Source organism: Penicillium atrosanguineum (assembly GCF_028827265.1).
Source record: "Penicillium atrosanguineum strain IBT 20685 chromosome Unknown utg000008l_segment0_segment0, whole genome shotgun sequence".
Lineage (NCBI taxonomy): Eukaryota > Fungi > Ascomycota > Eurotiomycetes > Eurotiales > Aspergillaceae > Penicillium > Penicillium atrosanguineum.
This window is the reverse complement of record NW_026623140.1, coordinates 775483-795170: the sequence shown is the minus strand read 5'-3', so window position 1 is coordinate 795170 and position 19688 is coordinate 775483. Positions and strand designations below refer to the sequence as shown.

Sequence of the window (19688 nt, the reverse complement as noted above, 5' to 3'; positions counted from 1 at the left end):
GGTCTGTACTTTGAATGTCTAAATAATAATATCTCAGTTGGAAAATTTATCATCCAATTCAATGATAAATACATTTACTCAGTATTTCAAGAATTTTTCAAATTGAAAAGGCAAATTGGTTTGGTATCTAAATTTTATGTACTCATAAAAACATCACGTCCTTACTTTTATTTACTCATCGTCACCGAAGAAGACCTTGACAGGCAACCAGCTGTCACCGCAGACCTTGAAGCGGTCCTTGAGGTTATCAAGCTGGTTGACCTCCTCATCAGTGAGGTCCCAGCCATTGATGTCGAAGTTGCCTTCAATGCGGGACTTGCTGACAGACTTGGGGATAACACTCCGGCCCTTCTGGATACCCCAGACGAGCAGAACCTGCTGGGGAGTCTTGCCCTTCTTCTCGGCGATCTGGAGGAGAGTAGGATCCTTGTAGAGAGGAGAGTTGGTGGAGCCGAGGCACGAGTATCCGGTAGAGTGGATACCCTTGGAAGTGTTGTAAGCAACAAGCTTGGGGGAGGGGTTGTTGGGGTGCAACTCGATCTGGTTCACAGCGGGCACGATCTTGGTAGAGGGGTCGTTGAGAAGCTTCTCAAGGTTCTTGATGCCGAAGTTGGAGACACCGATGTTGCGGACCTTGCCAGTGGCAGGCAGCTTCTGCATCTCCTGCCACGTCTTGATGAAGTCCCAGTCGGGCAGGTGCTTGGACAAGTCGTTGGGGTCGGTAGAGCTGGGCCAGTGGACCAGGTACAGGTCGACGTAGTCGACATCGAGGTCCTTAAGGGAGGAAGCAATGCCGTCCTGTACGCGGTGGTGCCAGGGGTTGTCCAGCTTAGTGGTGATCCAGATCTGGTCACGGGGAACACCAGAATCCTTAATACCCTGGCCGACCTCGTGCTCGTTGCCGTAGGCGAGGGCAGTGTCGATGTGGCGGTAGCCCTTCAGCAGGGCGTTCTTGACGGCCTCGCGGACTTCATTGGGCTTGGACTGCCAGGTGCCCAGGCCGATGGCGGGGATCTTGTCACCGGTGTTGAGAGTGTAGGTCTTCCTGTGCGGGGAAGGATGTTAGAAAAGTGTTGTAGTTATCATGCGCAACTTGACTTACTGAGTGAGCTGGTTCGACATTTTGAATAGAATTGGAGTATTGTACAGAAGAGAATGGACCGGGAAGAAAGCAGGGTCTTTATACGTGGCAGGGTAGGATTACCACGTAAAGTGGGCAGGTCCAAGCCGCAATGATGTATTGCCCCTCATTCTCCCTAGTGGACCCCTACTGGTCTGGTCTGCTTCACCAGGTGAATGGCACCACACACAGTAGATCGGGATTTCAGTAATATGCACATCCCTGCCCGTAGCTCGGTAGATATCCCCTGCGTCATCATTATAATTAACCTTGCCAGGGTTGACATTGGAGAATTACGATTCCGGCTAAATTCCATGGCAAGTCTTTTCCCAGCTTGGTAAAGCGGCCCACAATTCATATTCATCCCCACCTAACATCATCCCAGCCAACACAACACAACTTTCCCCCAATTCCAGAAACTTCGCGGAGTCGCCCCCCCCCCCCCCATCTTTCGGCCTTCCCCACTCGGTGTCCGACGCCCGGATAATTTCACCCTTCCGATCCCCTTATACCCGAGTCCTGGGTCCGCTTCGGCAAGACTTCTATTTTCCCGGGTGTCGTCATCTGCCATCATGTCTTCGGGATTCGTTTCAGCCGGAACCAACGAGCAGCCTGTCGAGCGTGACGATGAGTGGCTGCGCGCGCAGAAAGAATTGGACGAGGAGAGGAGGCGCAAGGCGGAGATAGGCAAGCAGACCGACGGGAAGAGTCTGTTCGAGGTGTTGGAAGCGAACAAGAGTGAGCTTCTCTAGTAGATCCGTGGCGCCCTGCAAATCGCGCTGGGTGCAGACATCTGTGACTGACATGTTAGGGTGATTTCCTTGCGTCTAGTGGCCAAGCAGGAAGCTTTTGAGGAGAAAGCGCGTCTTAAGAACCAGTTCCGCGCCCTGGACGAAGATGAGGTCGACTTTCTCGATTCCGTTCTCGAATCCACTCGCGCTCAAGAGGCGGCCGTGAAGATGGAGACGGCGAATCAGCTTGAGGTTTTTCGCAAGCAGCGCGAAGAGGCTGAGAAGGCTATGCTTGGTCCAACCTCCTCGGAGGTGAAACCCGCAGAGGAGGAGGAATGGACAATACCCGCGCGCAAGAGACGGCGTGATAAAGGCAAAGACCTGCTGCTTCCAGGCAAGAAGCGTAAGGCTTCTGGTGCGGAGGCCAGTGCAAAGCCCGATACGACTCAAGATGAGAAGTCGAGTCAAGGGAACGGACCTGCGCCTGGAAAAAGCCCCGTGCAGGCTACGAATAGGACTACTTCATCCAGGACAACGAATCCCACGGTGGCTGGGAATGCCACAGAGAGCTCATCTACAAACAATCAACCAGAGGTCACGGCACCGATTCCACCGGCAGCTACACCCCTTGGGCTGGTCGGATACGGATCGGATTCAGACTCGGAATAAATTAATCGAGACCAAAAAGGACAACTCTCAGTCTGCTACAGTAAATCACGCTCAGCCTCCCCGCTATGCCTCCTATCAACTCAGCCCCAAATTGCAACCTGGGAACCTTTCCACCCTCCCAGGCCCTCAAATCTGCTCCTCATAATGCACCGTACTCTGCTTAACCTCCTGCTCCTCAACCTTCCTCTCCAAATCATGCGCAATATAATCCTTCGTCTTAGATCCTGGCACGATCCAAGGCGCATGCGAGAACATATAGTTCATCTCCTCCAGCGGCACCTTCTTCGTCTCAGGCAACAACACCCAAAAGAAAATTGCATTCGTGAAATTACAAATGGCAAACAGATAATAATACCTATATCCAATATTCTTCATCGCAATTGGCGTGACCTGACCGATCATGGTATTGAATGCGAACGAGATCATCGTCGTGATCGAAACACCCTTTGATCGGGTTCGCGTGTCAAAGACTTCAGCTGGGATAATCCAGGATAGCGGGCCGCAGGTTGCTGAGAAGGAGAAGTTGTACAGCCATGTCATTATGATGAAGCCCCAGTGCGCGCCGGAGTTGTTGGTTGATGGGGGAAATTTGGCAAGGAGCGCGGTTGCTATGATGAAGGTAACGCAGTTACCAAGGTTGCCGGAGATTAGGGTCCAGCGACGGCCGAAGCGGTCGATGAAGAGGATGCAGAGGAATTGGGCGATGAGGGCGATTATAGAGTTAATGGCTTGGTAGCGAAGGGTGGCTTCGCCGGAGATGCCGATTTGTTCGTAGATTGTCACGGAGTAGTATCTGTGATGTGTTAGATGTGGTTATACTTGTGTTTGGTGATTGGAAAGGAGATTGGGGCTTACTGGATGGCTGATACACCGGTCATCTGGACGGATGCTTGAAGGGCACAGCAGAGGAACAAGCGACGGAAAGACGATCGGCTCTTGAAAAGCTCGACATATGATTTGGCCTCATGTTCGTGCTCATGGTTGATGGTTTCTTGGATTTGAGCGTACTCGGCCTGAACCCAAGGATCATGCTCGTTGCCGTGGGCATGCAGCTTGGCCAACGTGCGTAGACCGTCTTCAGAGCGGCCGTGATCGATCAACCAACGGGGAGACTATATAATCAGAATGGAACAATTGATCTGCAGGTCTGAGAACTCACCTCGGGGAAAACTCCGATCAACAAGCCCAGGATCACGGCAGGGATAATCTGAATACCCAATGGCAATTGCCACTGAGCGCTGTTGGTCGGGCTGAAGCCAATATACGTACCGTACCCAATCCACGAAGCGCAGAGAGCACCCACGCCGAGCATAAACTGCTGGAGAGCAGTGACTCGGCCACGGATCTTCGGGTGGCAGATCTCAGCTTGGTATAGCGGGATAACCATGGTGAGGAAGCCGACGCTGTATAGTGTTAGTGATCGGGTTGGTGTAGCATTGGAGAAGTCATACCCTAGTCCGGCAAAGAAACGTCCGCTGTAGAGATAGCCCAGATTCCTCGCCCCGGTCTGAAGTCCTCCTCCCAAGCAGAAGAGCAGACAGCCAAGTGAGATGGTTTTTTTTCTGCCTAGGTAGTCGCCAGACGGTCCAGCGAATCCTGCGCCGAAGAACGCGCCAGTGGTGAACATGGAGACGACCAGGCCACTATTGTTTTGTTAATATGCGTGGTTGATGATGGACTGCTTGATTGACCTTTGCGTATCATTTGCCTCGAACTTGTCCACGAAGGATTGGCATACAATCACCTCTGCGATGACACCCAGATCATCTATCATCATGTTAGACTTACATGTCAAGAGTAGTAAGGTATTGAAGAAAGGTAAAAGTATGACTACTTACATCCGTAGAGAAATGAACCCACAGAGGCGAAGACGCCGACTAGAAACTATGAACCAGTCAGTCTCAATGCATCGCAGTGTTTCGTGTACACTTGGCTTACCTGGTACCATGATGGTGAAAGACCCATGGTGGGCAATTTTAGAAAACAATGAATCAGGTATCAGACCCACGATCGACGAGAACGAGGGAAAAGATCTGGGGTATCTCCACAAAATACATCGCGGGGGAACCATTGCCTTCATATACTCCAGCACGCGTAAACCTGCACCGCTTAGGGCTCCGAGGAACTTCCACCAAGCCACTGAAATTAAGCCATCGCCTCCATTCACCCAAGCTAATTCAAAAGTAGCATCAATTCCAGCACCAAATGACCCGTACAATCATATCGGCTTTTCCGGCAGCACGGAGGAACAAAACAGCTCCGGGCGGGGCCAAGGATTCACTGCCTGGGCGGCGTGTGCTACGCCGTGATTGACGGAAGATTTCCTCCATCCTCGGCATCCCCAGCAATAACAGTGCACCACTAACGATTCTTCATGTAATTCGTCAAGGTGGCGTCCCCACGGTCTAGCGACAGGTTAAGCGCTGCCCCAAGGGCGGTCGCTAAGCTAGAATCGGGTTTGCTTGGCGATTCCATGGCATCGGGGCCGACATCGTCGACTTCGGGGAAACAGGGTCCAGGCTCGACCCCGCAGGAGTTTTTCCGCTTACAGGGTATTGGAAGTGGCATGAGATAAATGGCCTTGAGCTGGACGCCCGTATTTAGCGAGATTCTTTGTTTTCGGCTACCTGGATTTCTAGTTGGTTTGACTATTGTCTATATTTCAGCCACGGAATAGTATCCTGGAAAATACGAGCTTTGACGGAATCTTTCTTGCCATGACCACTTTTACCAAATTGGAGGAGCAGGAGACCCCTGTCATCTCCGTTCACTCGGAGCGGCGCATCTCTAAGATCAATCCTAATATCTATGCCGGTTTTACCGAGTGAGTGATGCCCGTTTTGATCTGGTGATCATCTGGTCGGCACAGGTTGTTGACTAGCTCCTAGGCACATGGGCCGATGCATCTATGGAGGTATCTATGATCCTGGAAACCCGCTCTCCGATGAGAATGGGTTCCGTAAGGATGTCCTCGAGGCCTTGAAGGACCTTGACATTCCTGTTGTCCGATATCCCGGCGGGAACTTCTGCGCGACCTACCACTGGCTCGATGGTGTCGGACCTAAAGATCAGCGACCCTCGAGGTAAGCTTTTTGTTCTGCTCAGAACACTGTCCGGTCACAGACTCTGACAATATACTAGGCCTGAACTGGCCTGGCTCGGAACAGAGACCAATCAGTTCGGAACTGATGAGTTTATGCAATGGTGCAAAGTGCTTGGGACTGAGCCATACCTGTGCTTCAACTTTGGTACCGGCACTCTAGACGAAGGTATGTAATACCCGTTTCAATCAATGGAGTATCACTGACCATTCCCAGCGCTGGCTTGGGTTGAGTACTGCAATGGTACCGGCAACACATACTACGCCAACCTCCGCCGAAAGAACGGCCACGAGGAGCCATACAATGTAAGCTACCTAACCTCACCACACCAACAGCAACCAACACTGACATCGACGAAAGGTTAAATACTGGGCACTCGGCAACGAAACCTGGGGCCCATGGCAAGTCGAGCAAATGACCAAAGAGGCCTACGCCCACAAAGCCCTCCAATGGGCCAAAGCCCTCAAACTCCTTGACCCAACCCTAATCCTCATCCTCTGTGGCCAAGACGGCACCGCAACATGGGACTACTACACTCTCAAACACTGTCTCCTCCCAGCCCACTCTGCGCTCTCAACCAGTTCCGTCCCCCTAATCGACATGCACAGCATCCACCTCTACACCTGCTCATCCTCTCATCTCCCCAACGCCACGGCTCCACTAGCAGCCGAGCGCGCAATCGAGATAACATCTTCCTTGATCGATCTTGCGCGTATCGAAAACAACGTACCGCCCTCCCAGCCCCGTCCGACCATCTGCTTCGACGAGTGGAATGTCTGGGATCCGATTCGCGCTGAGGGATCCAAGGGCGCAGAAGAGAGCTATACCCTCTCCGACGCCCTAGCAGTAGCAGTGTGGCTGAATGTGTTCATTCGCAAGAGCCGTGATCTTGGCATGGCGTGTATCGCACAGAGCGTCAATGTGATCTCGCCTCTCATGACTACCGAGGAGGGAATCACCAAGCAGACGACTTGGTGGCCACTTTATTTGTTCTCGCGGTATATGCGCGGGTGGACGGTTAGTGCGCATGTTTCTTGTGCGACTTATCAGGGAGAGACAGCGCCTGTTTGGTTGAGAGGGGCTATGGAGACGCCTTGGTTGGATGTCAGTGCTAGTGTTGGGGAGGATGGGTTTGTTAATCTTGCTGTTGTGAATATCTCGGATGAGAAGGGGATTGAGGCAGTTGTTGAGGGGGCGAAGGGAGACGTGAAGGTGTTTACTGTTACTGGGGCGGATGTTACGGTTTCGAATATGAAGGGAAGCGAGGAAGTTAGTGTTAAGGAGGGCACTTGGGATGGGGCTGGGAAGTATTTCTTCCCGAAGCATTCACTTACACTTTTGAGATGGAAGGAGTAAGTCTTGTCCAGGTGGGACTGGGAGGTTAGATATAGAATGTTAGAGACTTTGAGATTGATGCAGGTTTCCTTGACAGTTGATAAAGTCCGATCGATTTACTTGACTATATAGATGGCCCTGCGGCCTACTGACTTGAAAACTTTGCATATTCATCTCCCTATCTGTGTCTGTCACCATGCGTTTCATGAATACCTTTTGCGTAATCCGTTCGAGCGTCGCACGGAAGGCCATGTTGATTGCGGCCACCAGATGGAGACTTTGTCGCATTATAATCATAAAACTACCTTTTACGACTCGAAAGTTTATTTAAAATAAGATTTTGAGCCAATCACTAATCACAACCCTGATCATTGATACCGCGGGATGCAGCCCGCGTTCTCTCAGCACGATCCGCAATAGGTTTAGTTAATTTTTACTTTTATATAGCAGGCTCTTAGGGACTCGTTTTTGAAATGCTAATTATGAAGCTTGATCGTGCCATTCTGTATACCATTCTTTGGCGTAACCTAGAGACCAAGAAACTCATGCTCGGCTGGATGGCTGAGCTTTGCCCATTTTACTACATGAGTCAACAAGAGAGATATGAATCGTGTTGTTTGCACAAATTGGACCAAGAGACTCATATGAAATCTCGAACGGAACAGTTGTTCGTTGACAGCCCCTTCAAGAAGCACCTCATGGCCAGACCGGCGGGGACTGTCCATGCGTGATTGAACCGTTATTCTGGCCGATCTGGAAACCGCTATTGTAACCCCCAAATTCGATGTGCATGTTTTTATGACGGCTATTATCATGGTGGTGATGGTCGCCGGCCTTTAGGACGACAGTGATCTTTGTTTCCTGCTCAACCTGATTTGGCGCAAGGCGTTTTAATAGGTCCTTAGCGTAGGCCGCGGCAACCATCGCTGCATAGCCTTGCCACTCGTCGCTCTTATGTGAGTCGGCATAATCGCAGATACCCCGGACGACAAGACAAGGAAAGTGATTAACCAGTCCAGCAGCTTCCGTCTCAAAGCACAGCACATCGTTGTGTCTCACAAACTGGTCTCTAATCTTGGCGTCCTTCATCAGTCTATCGGCAGATGCGATCAGACCGTAATGAATTGTTGGATCATCCTGTCTTTGAGAACGATCGCTTCAGCCGACCAAGGAAGACGGATCGTCACCGCAGCTAATTGCGCAAGGAGTATTTTCACTGTCGTGGTGGACGATATCGCTTTTATATAGTCGATCAGTTGTCAGGTCCGGGCGCCCGAATTCTCTCCTTAGCCGAGTTTTCTCATTTAGTACCTCGTTAACAGCTTCATGAATACCATGGCCATTAATCTTATATCGCGCAGTGAGCCCATTTACTGCATTGCGCAACACAACAGGCGCTTGATTGGTGAATCCCGTGGGCTGGAAGCCTTTGCCTTGAATTGTCTTTCCAAAGTCATATTGCAGAACACCACTCTCGCCGTTGCCGGGAATGCCGACGACGATATCTCCAAGGCGGATATCATGCTTCAAGCTTGGCGCACCGCCGCCAATCCCAACCATGAGCGCAATGCGAATATTCGGGAAACTTTGTGTCATGGCGGTAGCAACATTGGCTGCTGATGCTGTCCCGTATCCTCCCTTGGGAAGGACGGCGATGACAACATTGTGGCTTCCTATCTTGCCAAAAGCGTAGTCATTTGGGTCCTGCGGTGGGAGATTGGAGGGGCGCTCATGCTCATTGTCCAGAAACACTTGCGCGACGACATATTCGCATTCTATGGCAGTAATCCAACCCACACTGTAGTCCTGGACACTGTAGTCTTGGGTGGTTGGCATTGTGGATATGAGATGAAGCAATTAAATGGTCCCCTCGTAAGGTATTTGGTGTTAGGTGAATGGGACCAAATTGCCGATAGCGGGGTCAACGATGGGTATGAGAGGGAAAACAGATGGACCACCGAAGCGCCTTGCTATGTTTTCCATAGCGCGTGGTTTCTAGTCACCTGATGGTGAGGCTGAATCTTGCCCCTCATTTGGATGATCGTAGCCAAATTCCACCTTTCACACGTTGTCGCCCGGTCATGTTCCCGGACATGTTAACCCGACGTTGAGGCCATATACTCTTTTTATTGATAATGGATTCGATAAATTTTGGCCACACAAACTCAGGTGCACAGGTGGTAAACAACTTTGGTTCGATCCACCTTCCCCCAGGTATATCAAACTTAAAACTAAAAGAGCAAATAAGCATAAAACAAATGGAATTGGAAGTGAAACAATTGACTTTAGTGCGCTTCCCAACACAGTGCAGCCAGGAGTATGCAGTGATGGGAGCGAACGAGGTTGAAAGGTGATCCGCGCGCCAACTTACATATGAGTCGGGCGTCCCTATCGTCTGCCGTAGCCGAATCCATCTTAGCCCCATTCAATCCCTGTCCAAAATTAATCTGTCGCTCCTTACAGGAATTTCTCCTCGACAGACATGGGTGGTATTGCCTGGCAGTCTAAGGGATGCAAAACATGCAAAACACGGAAAATAAAGGTGAGTGGCACCAGCCCGGACCCCAGGGCCATATGGAAGGTGGTGGCCACTAATGTACAGCTAAAGTGCGACCTGCGGCAGCCAGAGTGTACACGGTGCATCAAGCGCGGTCTATCATGTCCTGGGTACGAGCATGTTCGGACATTTATCCACCATGAGCATGGAAAAGTGCTGGCGCGATCCAGGCCCAGGGTTGCACCGACTCAATCGCCTACTGGCAAACCTACCCAATCTGTGATTCTTTCTAAAGCCGTTGATGCACGTCCGACCACTCGCACGCAATTATTTTCATCTTTCTTAAGCGCATATTTCCCCCTCAATACTGTGGGGACTGTAGGAGCTGATGTATGGTATCATCTAATCACTGACTTATTTACCCTCCCTAATAAGGGCCAGGTGCTTGATAAAGCACTTTCTGCACTTACATGCGTTGGACTGGGACAAATAACCCAAGATCACCGGATTCTCTATCAAGGGACCATTCTGTACAATGCTACAATACGGCACATGTCGGATATGATAAAACGCCGCGTACCCAATGAGGAACTCCTCTATGCCACGGTAATCTTTCAAAGGCTTGAAGTACGTTCTACTCTACATTTTCTATGTCGATGTTCATTTTGCTGATCATGCAGCCTTTACTTTCTCCTCACGGCGTCGAGCCTTGGCTTGCCCATGCCCAAGGGACAAATACATTTTTAAGTGAATGCTATTACGGGTTACCAAACAATCCCTTCATAGCCTCTATATATCAGCACCAGCAGGTATTAGGAGTTGTAAGTCTGGCATATTTCAGGCTATCCTCCAATTACATACTAATTCCAAGATTTTCTCTATATTCCAGGCAGACCCTCTGTCATCTCCAAACACATCTGGTAAAGGACAACAATCACCCACACAGCTCGACCGCGATAGACCGATAGGTGGAGTTTTTGAAGTTTTTACAGCATTCAAGCTTATCCTCAGCAAGTTGAAGCAGTTGGATGCCTCTAACCATGAAGCTTGTCAGAAGCTCTTCGAAGATTTAGTTTTGCACAAGGACAAAACAATCGCATGGTTCGCTGGGGTAGCGCCATCTCTCGGCGCTGAGCCAACTCGCTGTTCAAACTATCTATCAACTTGCGCAAAGTTGCCTTCGACTGATGGGGTATTTGGCCCCGCCTATTATTTCCCCTCGCTTGCTAGTGCGAGACTACATGTTTTTTACTGGACAGCTTTGGCTATCGTCTATCCCATGATCTATCAAGTAAAGGTGCTTGCAATGGCGCACACTCAGAGCTTTGGTTCTATTGACCAGACAGCCGACGAGGACGCTATGTTCTCTTGGTATTATGCCGATGAGATCTGTCGGGGCATTCCATATTGTCTGACAGACACGGAAAAAATATGGGGTGCGCAACATGCCATGTTCCCTTTGTCTCAGGTCTCCAATGTTTATAGCATCCTCAGATGGCGAGATAAATTCATGTGGTGCCAGGGTGCACTCACTGCCATCGAACATCTCGGGTTTGGCCTCGCGGTGCCTCTGAGAGAAGCTGCTTTGAAGCATTGGGTCCTTTTAGAGAACGCAAATGTGACGCATCCTTCCACCTGTCTCTTTGAGAGCTGAGATGCTTATAATATCACCGCAATGAATACATGGAACAAGAATCTGATTTTTGTATCCTTTTTGCTTTGACAGCCTGAAGGGTGCCACTGCTGATACACGTGGCGACTACTATTGATTTATGGACCTACAGTAGACATCAAAGCAGATCCCCACTTAGTTCGCACTACAAATCGGAGATTTTAAAAGGATCACAGCATAATCAAACTCGTCAATTAAATCATTGGTACATTAAGCAATAGCATGAATCATGAACTGGGTCTCGTATAGCAACGTGATCTAGTATAAACGGAAAGTCTCGGCTCTAACTTAACCGTAGGTGACATCCTGAACGGTGCCATCGTGGCCAACATGGACGTTGAGTCTATTTATAATCGTCAGCGTATTCTCGCTTTCAACACATCCGTGTCCATTCTTACCTATCCGGGTTGTGGTCCATAGTCTTCATATCATCGGGCTTCAGTACACGGTGAGATTCCGGGAGATCCTTCTTCGCGAAAGACTATGTTCCAGTATGTTAGCCATATACCTAAAATCAGTTCTAAGTTACATACCACCTCATCACTCCCCGAGTCGCTGATCTTCTTTCCCATCAGCTTGTTGGCCCACTCTGACTTGTCCCCCATGGAGGAGTTGATACCAGGCACGACCATAGGCATGATGAATAGTAAATGGGGATCTTTGGTTTCTTTGGAATTTGGAAGCTTGAAAAACAAGTAAATTGAGGGGCAAGTCTAGATGCGTAGGCATCTATATATACGACGTTGACCCGATGACGTAGGTGCGATAAGCCTGATTAGTCACTTTTCTAGATCGGGGCCGTGTTGTCATTATGTGGCCAGTCAGAGTTCTCTATTTAAATGAATCTTGTTGATCCTGATGTGATCATGGAGGAATTTCCATTTGATTCATGGATAGTGACGTTGGGGTCGTCAGGTAATCTTTGGTTGACAACCCACCCAAGAATATATCTGATCACCACTGCATGTTTGGAAGTTGCATAAGTCCTGGAGATTTCACATGGTGGGCTTAGTGACTGTTAAGGTAAACACTATAATCTTGGAAAGTAGTCGGTGGTTCTTGATGCGGAAGGAAGTCACGCTGGTACCCAATACTTGACTCACCATGGAAACTGATCTGGCGACTGCCATGTCTATGGCAGAATTGTCTTCGCATGTTCCCCTGTGCTATCCCACGCGTCTTCTGTGCTTTGTGAATATACCTGACCTGTGGAACTTCGTTGAAGAAGTCCATGTTGTCTTCCGAATCTATACCAATGGAGCCTTCCAAGAAGGGCCGCCTGGTACAGCTATTATGGTCCGAAATGACCAGACCACGGCTGCATACACGCAGACAGGTTATTGACAATATCATGTCTCGACAGTGGAGATCTATCGTTGGGGTTCATCACCCACCTTCATCTGTTACACAACCAAATGGCGCAGGACAAATCACGTCTCAAGTGAAGGACACACGAGCGGAGCAGACGGCATCAGATGGATCTCTTGAAACGAGAGACACGACTATCCTGGTCGAGTTTCCGAGAGACATGAATGACTTTGAGCACCGCTTCTGGAACGAAACCACCCAAGATGCGGAGGCACCGGTTTTACTCACAAACCCCAACACCCTCGTGAAGCCCCAAAAGAACTCTATCGATGCCAGTCACCCCTCCATCGCAGCAGCAACCATAATTGGCATAATCGTCTCTGGAGCAATTTGCTTCCTTCTCTTTTGGTACATTAGGCGTGAGCGACGCCGCCGCCGCCTCTCTCAAATTCAATCTCCAAGCTCAGATCTCTTCAATCCATCCTCTCTCACCCTAGGCCCAGAAACAAGTAAGACTCTTGACGACTTCCTAATGCGAGATGTGCCCCCAGAGCGAGCATCTCTCATGTTCAGCCGCACCCGTTCACCATACGTGACATATCTCATCGATGGAGCAAACCGCCGCAGCAATCGCAACAGCTACGATGAATCGAGCAGATTGATTAAGCTCGATACACTAGATACACTCACTAGGGTCTCAACAGATATAACTCGACCTAGCTTCATGCTTTCAGAATTCTCATCTTCACTTCCGAGCCCCTCGCTGCAGGGTACCTCGGCCCAGCATATATCGACCACCTCTCCGCGCGCATCAATGGCCTCGACAGTCACGCCTTCTCCACGGTCCTCCCAACTCTGGATAACCACCACAACTGCAACAACTGCATCTGCAAGCACCGGAAGAAGCCGTTTTCTAACCCAAGAATCAATCGCATCTCAAGCTTTACAGTCCCCACGCAGGTCGCACGCCATGCCCAGCCTAGCCAGTCCAATAATGCAGCCTCGCTCCTCGAACGCTTCCAAGTCTTCGAGCCGATACTCCGGCAGTAATGGAGTCCGAAGCTCTCCTCGCGGAATCAATGATCCTCGTGGCACGCGACATGTTAGAACAAGAAGCTCCCAGAGTGTTTCACCTAGTGTTTCGCCAATTGCCGAGTCGACTAGTTCTGGACAATTACCTTCTATTCCGTCGACTCCATCGCCTTTGTTTCGGTTCTCCGAGGCTTGAAATTCCCATTGAGCGTGGGTTGTGTCAGGTGAACCCGTTTAAGTACTTGGTGTTTGGGTAATGGTTACAATCCTCTGTGGTGGTTTGGGATTATAGTTATATTGTTTAGATGGGACCACCTGTTGTACCGTTGACATGGGTCACTACCTTTACACTACTAGTCTGGAATTCAGATTCAAGTTCAGGTTCAAGTTACGTTCGTATTCCATTAATCGCTAAGCTAGCTAGAAATGTAATAAATGAGAGAAAAAAAAAAGCCTCGAAAGATGAAAATGCACCCCGCGCCGTTCCAAGACGGGATACGCAAACCGCAGCAAATGAAGAGAGAAAACAAGTGTACCCACAACGCAAACCCATTTCCATCATGACAATGTACAATCAAGCACGAAAAGAACTATCCTGAAATCAGATCTATCCGAGTCAAATACAGAACCCAGAATCAAAGTGCCGACTTGGCCTCTTGTACACTTCGCAGACACCGCTCCAGGCGTTTGCCGCGCTCTTTCTCCCTTACGAGAGTTTGCTTCACAAAAGCACGGATTGCATCTCGACCAACTTTTTCGCGCCAGGTAGTCCAACCTGCTAATTCGCCGACGACGACATCTTTGTTCCAGGTGACTTCGCGAGCGAGACGGGAGGCTTGGGCTTCGCCATCTTGGATTTTCTGCTGGAGGTCGCGGACGGACTTTTGGCGTGATTCTTCGAAGCCTGGGAGGTTGATGTTGAATTTGCGAGGGAGGGAGGAGGAGAGGAGGGATGAGCGGTTGCGGGAAACTGTGCGCGCTGTGGATTGGAGTAATGAGATAAGGGAGCCTGGGCGAGAGAGCGATGTCAGGATTGCGACGGTGGTGTTGTCGATTGAGGTTAAGGTGGCGATGTATTGGAGGAGGGGAGATGAGTCGGAGCTTGAGGTTGAGAGGCACATGCTGTAGCGCGTGAAGGCGTCTATGTAGATTGAAGGGAGGGCGTTGGTTGGTTCTTGGAATGTGGAAAGAATGGATGAACAGAGGGAGACGGCGTCGGCTAGATCGGAGGTGCTGTTTTGGAGGGCATGGCCCCGGCGGATTAGACTTCGCGTGTTGGCGTGTACACCGCGGACCATTTCTTGGGCGTGAGAGACGAATTGTTCGGTGTCGCGCATGCCCTCTTGACTAACGGGTGAGTATTCATCGGCAATTGTTTCCGTCAGAGCTGCTGCTTTGTGGCGGGATCGGTCGGCCATCATTTCGGGTTGCAGCTCTGGAACAAGGAAGAACTCCCAGAGCATCTCGTGCGTGGAGAATGTCGGGTGAGCCAGCAGTGTCTTGAGGAACCGGTCGAGCTTCTCCTGAAGATCATGGAGAACGGACCGCGAGGGCTTGGAGTGAACTTGGAAAGGGTTCCGGAAGTCGGAGAGTGATGGTACATATGATGCAGGATGCTCCACTGCAAGCCACTTGGCTAAGTTCTCAAAGTCGGCAAAGCTGCGCCGGCACGTCGTAACAGTGTAGGTCGTCGAGCCCGGCCGTGAAGTTGCTATTGACTCCGATGGCGGATATGGTGCTCCAGACTTCAGGATGAAACGAACTGTTGCATCCTCGACGAAGAATGATCGAACTACTGTAGTGACACGACCTGAAGGATCAGAACAGGATGATGGCGGGTGCGACAGCAAAATTAGATCGTCAATTCGGTTCCGAACTTCATCATCTTTGGCAAGCTCAACTGCTGTCAACCCACGAGCCTCTTTGACGTGAACATCAACCCGAGGATCCATGAACAGAATGCGCACTTGATCTACTCGACCATATTTGCTAGCCATCATCAAGGGCGTGAATCTCTTGTCGTTTGTCGCGTTTGGATCGCAGTCACTCTCCTGTAAGATTCGTGTTGTGATTTCGGGGTCACCAACGATATGCAGTAATGTATTGCCCTTTCCATCGACATGATCATCAAGTTGGAGAGCTTTCCCATTGCCCTGGGCTCTCTGAGCTGCTGTCAAGGCTGATTTGACCATGGCCTTGTATTCGGGGTGATCGTATGAGCGACACAGAGCAAACAATGGTGTCTGGCCATGTTTGTCGCGCTGCCGCCATGGAACAAGGCCCCCCAGTCGAGCCAATAGGGCAGGTGTGCTGAACAGATAGTGGGCAACAGTTCGACCATGCACATCTGATTTGGTCATATACTTAGCGACCACAGCCTCATCTGTTTTGCTGAAAAGGAAGTCCAGTAGTATGCCGACAACTTCAGTGTGTGCGAGCTGCACAGCCGCATTCAGCAACGTTGTGCCATCTGCGTTGGTATCTTCCAGGATATCTTCCAAGGGGTAGTATTCTTCTAGACTCAGCAGATACTTCAAAGCTTCGGCCTGGTGGCTCTCTACTGCCATCATGGGAATAGAGTCTCCGGTCGGGTCCTGTGTCTTGGTTAGGGTCTCTATGGAACTGTCGCCCTCGATATTGCTTGTCATGGACCCAATTGTATTTGTTCTGGAGAGGAACGAGACAGCCGATGATTCTGATAAGCTGCGAACATCCATCGAGACCTTCTTCACAGGGCGAACTCCGTCTTTGAGGGCCGGGTTTCCGTCCCAGGTCTGGAAAGGAAACACATGGGATAACGGTGGCGGTTGAGAAAGCGCGTCCTCGGTCAATGGATCGCCGTTAGTAATCACCGAGCTGCTATACATAGAGGATGTCTCAAAGGGAGATTCGTCCGGCTCTTCGTCCGTTTGAAAGAAAACGGACTTGCGCTCTGGCTCAAGGGGAGCGGTTTCGTCGATGGACTCATGGTCTCCATTTGGTTCCAAGATGCTCTTCATGTCGGAAATTCTGCCAGCTTTTGTCGCTTGCCAGAGGCGACGATTTCGAGCGCTTGCGCGACGAAGACCTGCCGAGTCCGTCACAAGGTACATCAGAACTGCTTCCAATGTACTCAAGGCATAACCCATTTCACCGCTCTCCACGTCATCTATGTAGATGAAATGTTGCATGTACAGCAAGCGCGCTTGCAGATGTCGAACCTGCGATCGTATGACAACGACTAAGAGCAATGACACCAAGACATCGGCATTGATCGTCACAGAGGACCTTCCTTTCTCAGATGACAGCCCATCCAGGGTGTCATAACTACCCGGGAAAGACACTACCTTGACGGTTTGTAAAAGGGTATTTAGCATTTCATGGGGGCCTCTTGCATCGGCCATTTTCCGGAACTGGTCAACTCCTCGTCCGATTCGACGGATAAGCTCCCTTTTGCCTTCACGTCCGCCTTCAACTGTGATTCCGACTTGTATCACATCAAGACTTTCCATGTGTCGGATTCTAGAGTCCAGCTCTGAATCTTCTGGCTGTCGGAAAGCACAGAGTCGCGGGAATAGGAGTGGCTCATGGACTTGCTCAGCAACGTAACGTTCGATTAGCCGCTCAACCAAAGGGCCCGTGAGGTCCGTGGTAGCGCCTAGTAATGACAATTGTTGCTTATCAACTAGCCTGAATAGATCAATCGCTGCAGTCACTGCAGTCTCCAGACTCCGGCGCATCAAATCTTCATCATCCTCGAAGTACTCTTCAGAGTTGAATGGCAGTCGACCTCTGTTGCGAGAGGACCAACTGCGTATTGATGAACTATCATCTGCAAGAGTCTGCGCGCGAGAAAGTCTGATCTCGCTTTCGCTGCCAGAGGCAGAGGGCGATCGAGAGGGTGGAGGAGGAAGCGGTTTTCCCAGTTCTTTACCAAATTCACGGAATAGTCGCTCAAGCCCGGGCTGCATCTGCCGGGCAATCATTGGAAAATTGGCTAGTAGTTCCCCAAACGATTTGATCTCTTGTTTTGGCGGAGGTACCGATTCCCCATTCGCACCCTTCCTATCCGATGCGGACGATTCGGCCCTCTTTGTATTCGGCGCGACCAGCATCGGGGTCGAGCCCGGGACTGCAGCTGGGATTATTCTGGTGGGGTCATAAGAGCCTATCAATGGCCGTGAAATGTAGTATATGAGCCATGGCCGAGAATCACTAGATGAGGACGACGTGTAGTAAAGCGCGTCGGATAGGAGCTGAGCTTGCGTAAGGGATTTGAAGCCTGGAAGATCCCGAGTCAATAGATGATTACCCCAGCGATTCTTGGGTCTCCCACCTTTGTTACTGTAAATAGAGTTCTCCTTGATGATCACTGTCCTTCCATTGAAAGTCGTCACCTGCTTCGCCTTCCCCCGATTATCGCGCACATTGGAGTCCTCCTTTCCATTTGTTGAGCCCAGGTTGATAGGGATCCGCAGTACATGGCTTCCTAGAAACTCCTCCGACGGAACGAGATCCGAATATAGCTGGCCAGATTCCCGGTCGCGCGAGCCGACTAGACATTCCGTCGTGGGAACAAGTAGGACCTGTAGAGCAAGTAAAAAAGCCGATTAGGTGCTCCGGTCGATCCGAGAGGATGCAGGAGCTAGACTCACATGGTTCTCCACGGGTATACACTGCCCGGGAACAGTGCTTCGGAAGAAGGCACGGAGGAAAGGGTTTAGAGGGTGCATCCAAACGGTTTTGGACGGCCCAGCAGAGAAACTCCAGCAATCATCAAGCCGTCAAATCTGCAAGAACGCGGGGATGTTGTGCGTTGTCCACTGTTTCGCGGGGGAAGAGCTCCGGCGCATTCAGCTGCAGGCAGCAGTCTCCAAAAAAAGGGTCTAGGCCGTAACTGGCGGGGCGTTCACAAGACAGAGAAGGAAGATTGAAGGTCAATCGAAGGAAACGAGGTCATAAGATTGTAGAATAGCAGAGAAGATTCACCAACGCGAAAGTTGAGCAGGGAGATCGAGAACGTGATCGCTGCGGGAGCTGAGGGGCGCTAGCCAAGTTGGGTAATCAGCGTTCCTCGACTATCACAAGGGAAAAAAAGAATGCGAAGTATTGGAGCATATTGGATATTTTGGAATAAATTGCTATTGTACATATAACAAGTGACGACAGATTTATCTGCCTGTATGAAAATCCCAGGTCTTCAACATTGACCCAGTGATGGCGCTCTACAGAACAAGAGCCAACAAAATCTCGACTCTGCGTACAGGACAAGTATATAATACAAGAGGGACAATCAACCCAGTCTGCGCACCTTCCGGCTACGAGTACCACCGAACTTGACACGAGTCGAGTCAGTCACTCGGTTGACAAGCCCCCGAATGTTGCGTCCCTCGTTACCTAGAAGGACCTTGATGAAGGCATCACGACCCTTTCCGAATCCACGGAAAATGACCTCCAACCGTTTAATCTCCATCAGGTATCCTCGTTCTTGAATCTGGGACATAACGTGCGAGGACAATTGGTAGGCAGGGTCGAAGCCAGCTCGGCCGCCTTTACGGAAGCCGATCTGGCCAGTGCCCAAGGACATGAGCGGGTTTCCGTTCGGTCGTGTCAAGGTAAGAATTGTGTTGTGCTTGTGGCAGTAGACGTGGAGGTGGTGGGGAGGAGCGCGGTCGGCGTAGGGGTTTCGCATCATGTCGGCTTCCAGGCTCTCGGCCAATCTGCTGTAGTCGGATTTGACACGCGGGGAGGAGGAGGATTGGTCTCCCTGCATCATCTTGGTAATGGCAGAGAGTGGTGATGAGTCTTCTGAGTTCGCCGGCTTCCGGTCCAGAATCTGGTTCTCAATTTTCTCGGCCTCATCCTTGCTGCTGGAGGTCTTGATAGTCGAGGAGAAGGGACGGGAGGTGCGCATGGAAGCAGGCCGAGGCATGAGTTGCCGGCACACTGACGGAAGGCTCTTTGCGAGAGCGTTCATGGAGAAAGAATTCATCGCGGCGACGGAGTGCCGAAGCGTCGGCTATGGGGCCAAGCAGGTATCGAAAGACGAAGAATGAGCCGGAGGGAATCGAGCCACGAAGCAGTAATTGAGAATAAAGAGTGCAAATAAGCTAATTGAACTGTAGAACAATGCAAGCTGGGCTCTGCGCAACAGCCGTAGTCGGACCGAGAGAGGCGGAAAAGGAAACACTGGAAGTTTTTCGAAGTCTTGGCATCTCTCGAACTTTTCCCTTACTCACCTCCC

At 50.5% G+C, this 19688-nt stretch overlaps 10 protein-coding genes across 10 annotated transcripts; 4 read left to right on the top strand and 6 right to left on the bottom strand.

The window, feature by feature from the left end:
* Positions 1 to 171: 171 nt before the first annotated feature.
* On the bottom strand, positions 172 to 1122 carry gcy1 (putative glycerol dehydrogenase Gcy1; the record flags this gene model as incomplete). The annotated part of the gene is made up of 2 exons (XM_056889855.1): positions 172 to 1045; positions 1103 to 1122. The coding sequence occupies 2 exons, from the start codon at positions 1120 to 1122 to the stop codon at positions 172 to 174; spliced, it is 894 nt and encodes a 297-aa protein (XP_056736346.1).
* A 570-nt stretch (positions 1123 to 1692) lies between these two features.
* On the top strand, positions 1693 to 2520 carry N7443_009798 (PSME3-interacting protein; the record flags this gene model as incomplete). Its single annotated transcript, XM_056889854.1, has 2 exons — positions 1693 to 1858; positions 1952 to 2520. The coding sequence occupies 2 exons, from the start codon at positions 1693 to 1695 to the stop codon at positions 2518 to 2520; spliced, it is 735 nt and encodes a 244-aa protein (XP_056736345.1).
* A 126-nt stretch (positions 2521 to 2646) lies between these two features.
* On the bottom strand, positions 2647 to 4485 carry N7443_009797 (sugar porter family MFS transporter; the record flags this gene model as incomplete). The annotated part of the gene is made up of 7 exons (XM_056889853.1): positions 2647 to 3313; positions 3376 to 3632; positions 3680 to 3923; positions 3972 to 4163; positions 4212 to 4287; positions 4359 to 4404; positions 4459 to 4485. The coding sequence occupies 7 exons, from the start codon at positions 4483 to 4485 to the stop codon at positions 2647 to 2649; spliced, it is 1509 nt and encodes a 502-aa protein (XP_056736344.1).
* Positions 4486 to 5237: 752 nt separating this feature from the next.
* On the top strand, positions 5238 to 6971 carry N7443_009796 (alpha-N-arabinofuranosidase; the record flags this gene model as incomplete). The annotated part of the gene is made up of 5 exons (XM_056889852.1): positions 5238 to 5344; positions 5409 to 5603; positions 5662 to 5789; positions 5838 to 5926; positions 5982 to 6971. Coding segments are annotated over 5 exons (1509 nt in total), but the record flags the coding sequence as incomplete, so codon positions are not given.
* A 681-nt stretch (positions 6972 to 7652) lies between these two features.
* On the bottom strand, positions 7653 to 8792 carry N7443_009795 (uncharacterized protein; the record flags this gene model as incomplete). Its single annotated transcript, XM_056889851.1, has 2 exons — positions 7653 to 8093; positions 8268 to 8792. The coding sequence occupies 2 exons, from the start codon at positions 8790 to 8792 to the stop codon at positions 7653 to 7655; spliced, it is 966 nt and encodes a 321-aa protein (XP_056736342.1).
* A 1213-nt stretch (positions 8793 to 10005) lies between these two features.
* N7443_009794 (uncharacterized protein) lies at positions 10006 to 11107 on the top strand (the record flags this gene model as incomplete). The annotated part of the gene is made up of 3 exons (XM_056889850.1): positions 10006 to 10080; positions 10134 to 10274; positions 10343 to 11107. The coding sequence occupies 3 exons, from the start codon at positions 10006 to 10008 to the stop codon at positions 11105 to 11107; spliced, it is 981 nt and encodes a 326-aa protein (XP_056736341.1).
* A 306-nt stretch (positions 11108 to 11413) lies between these two features.
* Positions 11414 to 11763, bottom strand: N7443_009793 (uncharacterized protein; the record flags this gene model as incomplete). Its single annotated transcript, XM_056889849.1, has 3 exons — positions 11414 to 11468; positions 11524 to 11606; positions 11659 to 11763. 3 exons carry the CDS (start codon positions 11761 to 11763, stop codon positions 11414 to 11416), a joined length of 243 nt encoding a protein of 80 aa, XP_056736340.1.
* Positions 11764 to 12380: 617 nt separating this feature from the next.
* Positions 12381 to 13661, top strand: N7443_009792 (uncharacterized protein; the record flags this gene model as incomplete). The annotated part of the gene is made up of 1 exon (XM_056889848.1): positions 12381 to 13661. The coding sequence occupies one exon, from the start codon at positions 12381 to 12383 to the stop codon at positions 13659 to 13661; it is 1281 nt and encodes a 426-aa protein (XP_056736339.1).
* Positions 13662 to 14100: 439 nt separating this feature from the next.
* On the bottom strand, positions 14101 to 18177 carry N7443_009791 (putative VPS9 domain protein; the record flags this gene model as incomplete). The annotated part of the gene is made up of 2 exons (XM_056889847.1): positions 14101 to 18030; positions 18100 to 18177. 2 exons carry the CDS (start codon positions 18175 to 18177, stop codon positions 14101 to 14103), a joined length of 4008 nt encoding a protein of 1335 aa, XP_056736338.1.
* Positions 18178 to 18737: 560 nt separating this feature from the next.
* On the bottom strand, positions 18738 to 19421 carry N7443_009790 (mitochondrial 37S ribosomal protein uS11m; the record flags this gene model as incomplete). Its single annotated transcript, XM_056889846.1, has 1 exon — positions 18738 to 19421. One exon carries the CDS (start codon positions 19419 to 19421, stop codon positions 18738 to 18740), a length of 684 nt encoding a protein of 227 aa, XP_056736337.1.
* Between the last annotated feature and the right edge of the window lie 267 nt (positions 19422 to 19688).